This window comes from Orycteropus afer, unplaced genomic scaffold, assembly GCF_000298275.1.
Source record: "Orycteropus afer afer isolate SDZICR_OR568_19922 unplaced genomic scaffold, OryAfe1.0 scaffold00104, whole genome shotgun sequence".
Taxonomy (NCBI): domain Eukaryota; kingdom Metazoa; phylum Chordata; class Mammalia; order Tubulidentata; family Orycteropodidae; genus Orycteropus; species Orycteropus afer.
In genome coordinates this window covers 7,890,564-7,900,992 of record NW_006921691.1, presented here as the reverse complement: position 1 = coordinate 7,900,992, position 10,429 = coordinate 7,890,564, and the positions used below count along the sequence as shown (strand labels likewise).

The 10,429-nt window shown below is 33.9% G+C and overlaps 1 protein-coding gene across 1 annotated transcript in view; it reads right to left on the bottom strand.

The window, feature by feature from the left end:
* HMGCR (3-hydroxy-3-methylglutaryl-CoA reductase) overlaps positions 1-6,146 on the bottom strand; it is a 19,499-nt gene extending 13,353 nt beyond the window's left edge. Inside the window, exons 1-5 of the mRNA XM_007943350.2 lie at positions 5,982-6,146; positions 5,403-5,514; positions 4,835-4,922; positions 3,915-3,999; positions 2,857-2,962 (exon numbers count right to left, since the gene is read on the bottom strand). Of these exons, the coding sequence (XP_007941541.1) occupies positions 2,857-2,962; positions 3,915-3,999; positions 4,835-4,922; positions 5,403-5,514; positions 5,982-6,146 (556 nt within the window). The remainder of the gene's footprint in view (positions 1-2,856; positions 2,963-3,914; positions 4,000-4,834; positions 4,923-5,402; positions 5,515-5,981) is intronic.
* Positions 6,147-10,429: the final 4,283 nt, after the last annotated feature.

Genomic DNA, 10,429 nt, shown 5'->3' with positions numbered 1-10,429 from the left:
GATCTTTTCCTGCAAGTAGACAAAAATAAGACTATATTAATACATTATGTTCTTTATTCTTTACCATCTACTGGAAAATAATGAGTCACTCAAAAGTAATGCCATGCCTCAGAAGACAGCAGAAATACCTACTGAAGGGCAGAGACCTTGTCTTCTCCCATGTCCCCAAATATCATAATGCTAGGCACAGTGGTAGTGTTTAATTAACATTTGATAAACAGACATCTCCAATCTCTTTTATCAAATAGTAGTACCTCAAACTTTTGTTTTGAAACAAGGGTATGTAAGACAGGTTACTCTAATGGAACAAGATGCCCTACAGCTATACTACTGATCCAATTCTACTTGATAACCATAATTCATCTGTGAATCAAGGGTTTTTTATAAAAGTAGAACATACATCAGTTACATATCCTGATATATCATCATAATAAATATTTTATGTGTACAACTAAATCCTAATTTCAATATAACCTCTATGGTGCCTGTTTAAGTTCTTACATCTTGGTAAATTTCACTGACCTGTGTGAAAAAGATACAATTCCAAATGACAATTCAAGATTAAAATTTAACAAACACTCCACCAAAACCCATTTAAAGTATCGTTTTGTAATCTCAAATAAAGCATAACACAATTTTAGAATAGATCTACTCCCTTACTTTAAACAAAAATGCTTTGAAATATAGATTTAAAAAATTTCTTTTCCTATTAAAAACTAACTAGATAACTAATATCAAGAGCTCAAAGTCATACTTTCTTTTCTGAATTGTGATGTTCAATTGACCGAATAGAACAAAAGCAGACACTGGATTTTTTAAAGTAATTTTACAGCAATTATTCTCAAATGGAAATTTAAGAGAACACAAAACTGTAGTAACAAAAGCACTATGAACAACTTCCATTTTAAATAGTAGCTGAATATAGTCTTCTCGAACTTGGGAACATCAAAACTACATTTAACCAATGCTTTGACAAATTGGGTAGGAGCTCTAATAGCATAGTGCCTAAGGCATCTGACTGCTAACCAGAAGGCTGGGGGTTCAACCCCACCAGCCACTCCTTGGAAGGAAGGTTGGGCAATCTACTTCTGTAGTGATACCACCTTGGAAACCCAAGGAGGGGTTGCTATGAGTCAGGTTCTACTTGATGGCAGTGAGTTTTGTGGGTTTTTTTTGATAACTTGGGTACTACCATTTATCTCGGTACAATGGTAACTCATATCGTTGCATTCAGTTTTCCATGCATTCTGCCTTACTCTGTCCCAACATAGTCTCTATGAAATCTTTGTTGAATGACAGATTAAATAACTGAATAATTGCTGGCAAAACGGGATATCCATTGGCAGAAAAATTAAAGAAGAGCCATACCTAACAGTACACACAAAAACGAACTCAAGATGGATCAAAGACCTAAACGTAAAACCCAAAACTATAAAGATCAACGATAAAATACGGACAAACTTAGGAACCATAATTTATGGTATAAAGACTATCAAGCAGAACCCAAAATACACAAACAGCAGAAGAAAAACTAGATGACTGAGACTTTCTAAAAATTAAATTCTTATGTGCATCAAAAGACTTTCCAAAGAGTACAAAGAAGACCTACAGATTGGGAAAAAAAAAATTGGCAACAACATATATGAAAGGGACTTATTTCTATATTCATCACAACAATACTTACAATAGCAAGGAGATGGAAAAAACATAAATGCCCATCAACAGATAAATGGATAATCAAACTACGGTATACACACACAATGGAATACCATGCAACACTAAAGAATAAAGAACATCCAGCAAATCACCTCATAAAGTGGATGAACTTGGAGGATCATTATGCTGAGTGAAATACGTCAATCACAGAAGGGCAAATATTATATGAGTCCATTACTATAAAATGTCAAGGAAAGGTTTATACAGGAAAGGAGATTTTGTTTGTTGGTTACCAGGGATGGGAACGGAGGAAAAACAAAAAATAACTGAATAAATAGTAATATAGTTACCTTCAAGATTTCAGAAGAAACATTATAGATTTAATGCATACTTATTTTTTTATATAAATACACAGTAAAGAGAATAATGACAACTAATCACTCCTTTAAACATTAGATAACTTAAATCTGAAAGAATGAAGCTACTCTTATTGAGGACACCGAATTTATTATCCAAAGAAGAAATATAATGCCAAGAAATAAACCAAAACGTTAGTTATCTAAATGTGGTCTTTGTTAGAAATACATACAACCTAGGCCTAATGACTAGGAAACCACCACAATCTTACAATCCCAGTCAATCTGGCAATGCCAAGTCATAATTTTTATCCTATATAAGGATGAGGAAATAAATGTGTTGAGACTAATGCTAAGACGTACTAGATACTGTTCTGCTTAAACTTGCTCAACTGCCTATAAGGCATTTCCAACTCAGATCTGTCTGACTCCAGACTCTCTTGCATTATTTCCTACATGACAATTGAAACACATGTAACCAAGTCACTAATGTAGTCTAGCAACAGGAGAGGCTACATACAAACTGCTTTCCACATGGAACCTGGAATATCACCTTGGTTAAGAAACAAGTAACAAACAAAAACACCAAAGACAAAGCCATCAAAAGAGCAGGCAGAGAAAGAGAAGATGGTACTAGTGGGAAATCAATCAATAGACTGTTACTAAATTTTCACCAAAGCAGAGAGACACAAAGTCTTAGCTACCACACGTTCATACAATTTTAAAAAATCCAAGTTATGTCAGACTGTTAAAGGTCGAAATTTAAGAATAACCAGTGCAAAAACAAGTTTTTCCTCTTTATCTACATACTAATTTTTTAATATATTAAAAACCGCTTACTGACCTGACATGGTACCCACTCCAATCACAAGGCATTCAACAAGAGCATCAAGGGTAAATGTGGGACCTAAAATTGCCATTCCACGAGCAATATTTTCCCTGACTTCATCCTAAAACATAGACCAAACACATCAATGAGGTAAGGTAAAAAGTAATTTTTAAAGATGTTAGAGAGAATTCTTGGGTTTATACTAAAATATAATTTATATTTAAAGAAAAAAATATACAACATGACTAATAGGTATTCAAGATACAAAGTATGTTAATAATGTAGATGATCAACAAAAAGAAAACATACAATACCCTGCTTCTCTTTCCAGAGAATGGAATAATTCTTGGGAATATTTTCCTGAGGTGGTGTATCAATTCTGTCATTTAAATCCCACACAATTATGACCTATAAAAGTCTGAATTTTGGCTAACAGTGACAGAAGCTCTTAGTTGCAAACCTTTTATGAGACCATGTTACTATTATAAAACCTAAATAATATTCTCTCAACATGTTCAAGTAATCATCATAATTTTCTTCATATGTTTAAAGGATCACATATTCATCAAATACATAAATCAGGGCACAATATGAACTATTTAATACTCAGGTACTGATGAAATTGTTGAAAAATGTTAGGTTCTTTAAAGTCACTAAAAAATACTAAGATGAAACTTTAAATGGGAAATAATGCTAGTGTTAATTCAAGTGGTTTAGAAATACTCTGGGGCTTTCTTCCATTAGCTCCTGCCCTACTCTCTAATGTATTTTACTAGGTAGACACTCCTATTTACCTAAAAGTTGTATTAAGCATAATTTCTGAAAATGTTCAAAAAGGACAATGGGGAATATTCCAAATTCCAGAAGTGATGTAAGATAATGGGACTTTCCTCATGAAGCACTCATGAAGACCAACCAGTCTTAGGACTTCACAATTAAATCTGAAATTCAGACAACTCCTCAATCTTAGGCTATGAAGAAATCCTATTAACCCTTCCTATTAATGCAAACAAACTAAAGAAGAGAAAAAAAAGGAATACCATTCACATTCCTGTCCTGTAAATAATACTTACCTGTGAATTAGAACTGAGGGCAAATTTTGCTAATGTACTAGCTCTGGAAAGGTCAATCAAAAGCAGGAAAAAGGGCAAAGCTTCACTAGTAAAAGAAACAAATAAGACGATTAGTAACATTTAACTAAGGAAAAAATATGGTTTTTTAAAAAATTTTGAAACAAACCTTTTATGCCTATACATGGTATGATACTTAGTACACATGTACACTAATATGTGTATCTTTCTGCAGACTAGAAGGTACATCTTGTACTTCTTTGGCATCCCCAAAGCTAAACATAAGTTACTCAAAATATGTTACAAAAATCTTTAATATTAAAAGTGTAAATATATTCACAGATATACATTTTGATAATTGTAGCAAAATTTTATCTTTAGACAAAAAAAAAGTCTCAAGTAGCATGAGGGAAAAATAAGTAATATATTTCATTTTTCTCATTAATCACTACTTGGGAAAGATCAGCTAGACAACTTGTCTGGAGAACAAACTGGTAGTCAAAAGCTCTAAAAATCTGCATACCCACTATCCCACTTGTAGGAATACATCCCAGGGAAATGATTATGCATATGCATAAAAATTTACCAACAAAGATATTCATGACAAGAAAAGTAAATGGGGGGAAATTAAGCAGCCTAAATATCTAAACCTAGAGTATTAAGTAAATAAATTATACAGTAGAACACAGTCATGACAAAAAATACTTTAACATCAGATGTTAAGATGATCATAAACTATTATTAGCTATAAAGAAGTTATAAAAATGTTAACAGGTATTAAAATCAGCTAATAGTAACATTCTATAATACTCTCTTCCACATTTTCTAAACTTTTGAATATTCATATATTACCTTTATAACATGAGGGAAAAACTCTTAAAAAACATGATGAAAGAAAGTAGATTTAGGCTATAAATACTTACTTCAAGCCTGTCAATTCTTTATCTAAGAAATGAATGACAACTGTACTAAATACGAAACTTGAGAAAATTGTGAAGAGGCCAGCAATACCTAAAATGATAAAATTCAACAAACAGAAAAAATTTCATCCTTTATCACACAAATAATAACATGTAGTCTCATAGTATTTTTAAAGAAATAATAATATTTTTCCAGATTATTAAAGTTCTGGTAGCGTAGTGCCTACGGCATTTGACTGCTAACCAGAAGGCTGGCAGTTCAAACCCAACAGCCACTCCTCGGAAGGAAGGTTGGACAATCTACTTCTGTAGTGATACCGCCTCAGAAACCCAAGGAGGGGTCGCTATGAGTTGGTCCAACTAGGCGGCGCATAACAACAACAACAACAAAGTTCATGCAATGTTTAACCCCCAATAATAAGAAAAGAAAGTACTGAATGCATGCAGCACATTTTTAGCAATCCATGTTTCTAGTCACATAATTAAAACACACAGGAGTATTCTCAAAGCAAAAAGAAAAAAAAAAAAAAGCTAATGGCACACAAAGAAATAAAATACATAAAATTATTACCCAAAATATATTTTGATCCAAGCTGACGTAAATTCTGGAACTGGAAGTAAATATACAGGATTGCTATGCATCGTGTTATCGTCAGAATTATAATGTCACTGCTCAAAACATCCTATTGGGAGAGATAGGTTAAAAAAAGAAGAAAAAAAAATACTTCAACAGCTCTGGCATTTGAATTAAGCAATCAAAAATAAAAATGTGTATTTTATATGCATCATTTATTTACACATTATCATAATAATAAATATAAGTACACTACCAAGTCAAAAATATTGAATATAAAAATTTAAATCTGATTTTTAAAAATCAACTGTATTAAGCCAATATATCATCACAATAATTTCTGTTAGTCACTTACAAGACCTCTCTCTCAAATAATGCCAATTACACTCATTTGTGCAGATAATACAAAAAAAAAGTCTTTCTAGTACACTTCTGTAACTAAAGGGAGATCTGAAGTAAATTCATGAATAATTAACTAAAGATTTTATTCATAACATTTTTTTAATTATATGGTCTCTAAAATGAGACAGTTTATAAATTGAAAACATTAAGCAAGATCATATTAATTTCACTAACCTCTTCAAACTTTTGACACTCATAATTCCAACCACAGATCTTATCATTACCAGTAAACATGTTCATGGACATCATACAGATGGTAAATGTTACTGTCCCCACTATGACTTCCCAAGGATGGGAAGCCACAAAGAGTCCATGCATTCGGAAAAGTCTTGACAGCATTGTAGCTACAGGGGCTTTGGTTCCTGAAAAGAATATCAAGTGTGAACACTTAGATGGTCCACTGTATTTTTAGGAAAAGTGCATTGTATACATAGTGCTTTAGACATATAATACTATCTGATGATGTTCTTCATAATTTAGGCAAAGAATTATAAAATTAAAGTAAGAGGACTGTTATTACTTCTTTATTTATAACATTTAAATCCCCTATTACTCACTAGCAAACCAAGTTAAAAGCAACTCTTTCTTAAAAAATGTATTAATTCAGGTATCTAAGATGAAAGCAAACAAGTCAACTCAGTCCCTGGTATTATCTCAGAAAAGAGGGAGAGCAACAAAGCAGAAAACAAACAATAGTGAGAAACAACTATTCACATTTATTTTCTAATTACTCCGCTATAAGATGCATCATCAGAGCACTCTCTTTATTCTTCACAATCTAGTTACACAAAAGGTAAATACCAATGTGTCCTACAAATCATCATTTTAGTTATTTGTAAGTTCCTCAAGGTCAGGGACTCATTAACTTTTTTACTCCATCCAACATATAGTACGTTGTCACTAGCAAAATGCTAATAAATCTTAACGTTGCTGCCAGAGAAAAGATTTTTTCTGAAAGATGGCTCTACATTAACAAAGAAGACTAATAATTTTGCTGTGGCGGCTGCTTTTCTTCTACCAGAAACAACAATGAAGCTAGAAGATCAAAGGAAAAGCATCAGATGTGAAAACTTTGCAAACTTACAGCTAATCAAAATGATAGGCTAGTAGTGGAAAAAAAGCTGACCACAGTGTTTGTCTATCTCATTCAAAATATTTTCATCAGAATTTATATGTAATTTTGACATAATGACTACCATGATGAAATTTTCCCATCTCTGATGGCTAAATAATAATTTTGATATTCTGATTTTTCAATCTTACATAGCTTGTTGTTGTTGCTATGTGCCATTGAGTTGGACCCAACTCATAGTGACCCCTCCTTGGGTTTCCAAAGCAGTATCACTACAGAAGTAGATGGTCCAACCTTTCTTCCCAAAGAGTGGCTGGTGGGTTTGAACCACCAGCCTTCCAGTTAGCAGTCAAGTGCCTTAGGCACTATGCTACCAGAGCTTCTAGAAATTGAGGGCCCTGTCTACCTTGCGGGAGCAGCTGGTGGGTTTGAACCGCCAGCCTCGCCCTTGATAGGCAATTGCCTTAGGCCCGAGGCCATCCCCTAACACCCTTAGGTAGCTACTGACCTTTAATTTACGATCTTGCAAGCTTCATTACTTACACTACAATTAATGCTTATTATAATAAAAGGCTACTAACTGCCCATAACAAAGAAAGTTTAAAAAGTAGCAAGAATCCAAATGAATCTCACATTTATGGTAATAACTAAGACAGTGACTGATTTATTGAAGACAGAAAATAAAAAGGCAAGAAATTAAGAAAAAGAAGGCATTAATCAATCTAAAGGGTTGAAAGAAAAAGACAGTGGTTTTTAGGAACCAAATTAATAACCAAGCCTCATCTCTTACTATACCACTCCATCTCCTCTACATGGCAACCATACCAAGCCACCAGCCAGATAACTGGTTTTCAAACTGCCTGTCATAACCCTTCATTAGATCATGAATCAATTTTGTGGGTAAGAACTAATTTTTTTTAAAAGAGAAAACAGTAATACAAATAAACAGCTGAGGTAAAACATGTAGTATGGGTAGATATTACTGCTTGAAACTTTGTTTTACGAGACTATATGTAAATGTGTACATGTGTGTGTGTACGTGTGTGTAATGGATCCAATATAATAAGTAAGGTGAAATTTAAAATGGCTGATATATAAATGTGTCGTGCATTTGCCAGTGTTTATTCATGCTTTAACCTCCCATTCTGTGTCTTATTTTACCCTCCAGCACTATGCACTCACATATAGTAGCTATTCATAAATACCTGTTTAGTTAAAAACAAATTCTTAAACTATAGCATCATGCATTTTACTGGCATATCTTGAAACAAACCTAAAGATGAGTTCTGTTTTTAAGTCACCTAACTATTGATATAATATTCCCCCTCCTCCAGATAAAGGCTGAATGCAGACTATTCAAGAACAGACTAATAGGGGTGGAGACTGGGGAGAAGCTATATTTTAAATATCATACTGGAAAATGAACAACAACAAAATACTTCCTATTAAATTAGTAGGAAATGGGGCAACTGGTGGTGGTGGTGATGTGATGGGACTCTTTAAAAAACACAGTGGAGCTTGAATCATATCCTAGATTTAAAAAAAAAACAAAATTCACTGCCGTTGAGTCAGATTTAACTCATAGCGACCCCTCCTTGGGTTTCTGAGGCAGTATCACTATGGAAGTAAATTGCCCAACCTTTCTTCCCAGGCGTGGCTGATGGGTTAATTGCAACCAAAAGCCTCCTAATAGTCTTCTATCCCATATTTCTCTTCCACATTTAAGTTAAACAAAACAAAACCCCCCACAAACTGGGCTACAGGATCAAATAGCATCAATACTGCAGAAAATGAATTAACTAAAAACAGGTTTCAAAATTATGTCAAAATAGGGGGAGGGGCACGTCACTGTCTAGGCAACACTGAGTTTCTATTAAGGGTGACAGAAAAATATGGAAACAGAGCTGATGGTTACACAAATGATGAATGTAATTAATGCCAATGAACTGTTGTTCCTGTAAAAAATGTTGACATGACAAATGTTTTATTATACTATACATATTTGTACCACAATAATAAACTATGTCAAAAGCATTTCTAATCCCCTTTCCAAAAAAGGCCCTCAATATATATCTCAAAAAACCAAACTTACTGGCATCAAGTTGATTCCAACTCACAGTGACTCCCACTGGGCTTCCAAAACTGTAAATATTTACGAAAACAGACTGCCTCATCTTTCTTCTCCAGAGCAACTGGTGGACTTGAACCACTGACTTTTTGGTTAGCAGCCAAATGCCTTAACCAGAGCTACACTGCAATCACCAGAGCTCCTTTCAATTTATATTATTCTATATCAAATAAAAGTTACTCTGTGAGCCCTTTTCTATTAAAAAGTTAATTTAGATGAATTAAAATCTGAACTGCTAGCAGGAAGGAACCTCAAATTGATCACAATGGTTTTCGTTATTAACTCATAGGTATGCATGCGGCACATTACATTTTCCCTCAAAAGATTTCATGGTAGCACTGTCAACTCTGCAACATCTTTTCAGAGGTCTGAAGAGTTCTTTTAACATTTCGGAAAAAAATTACACGTGATCCTGTGAGCCACATCCAAACAGAGAACACCACCTATTTGAAAATATAAACTGAAGAGTCTAATATATACAGGTGTGTCAAAAGTAATAATTGTAAACAATCTTCTTTCTCATGAGAATCCTCTCCATTTCCCAAGACTATGCAACACATTTACATGCCATAGAATTCAATCCTCCATATTCACCACAAGTTGCAAAAGTGGCACTAGTAGGCTCATGTAAATTCAATAGACAGAATTTACCCCACACTGCAATAAAAATAAATTGCATTTAAAAATAAATTAAGTAGGCAACATAGGCCTTGTTGAAGTATACTGCAAATCATTCCCAGATTTTAAGAGTGCAAACCTTAAACTCTAAGCCAATCAGCTATAGGAACCACCCACCATGGTCAATTGCAAAAAAAAAAAAAAAAGATGCTTTAGTGTTGATTATTTCCTTCCACTCAACACTCCTGTTCCACATATTCTAGTACTTGATTATACACTGTCTTACACTATTCTCAAATTAATTAATGTGTATGTTTTGTCTCTCTCAAGGCAAGAGCTATGGTATTGCAGTCATTTTTAACCCCAACAGGATCTAGACATTCTGCTGCTAAGTATAGTATTCTAGAGAAAGAAAAAAAAACAAACTTTCTTTTGCACTCAAAGTGAGGAAATGTGGATTTCATACCCACTTCTGTTATATGCTACCTGTTTGACTGTGGGTAAGTCACATCTCTCTTTGTTCACTTGCTTCCTCGTCTGCATTAGGATGAATCTAGAGTTCCAAAGTTCTCTAACAAAGGCAAGTGTTAAATGGAACCATATAAAACTTTTATTTCTGTAGGTAAGAAACAGTCAGATTTCAAGCATCAGCAATTTCCAACAGGTCAACCAAAATAAACACTCTATAATGTAACTAGGAGCTCTGATAGCACAGTGCCTAAGGCACTTGACTGCTAACCAGAAGGCTGGTGGTTCAAACCCACCAGCCACTACCAGGAAGGAAGGTTGGGCAATCTACTTTTG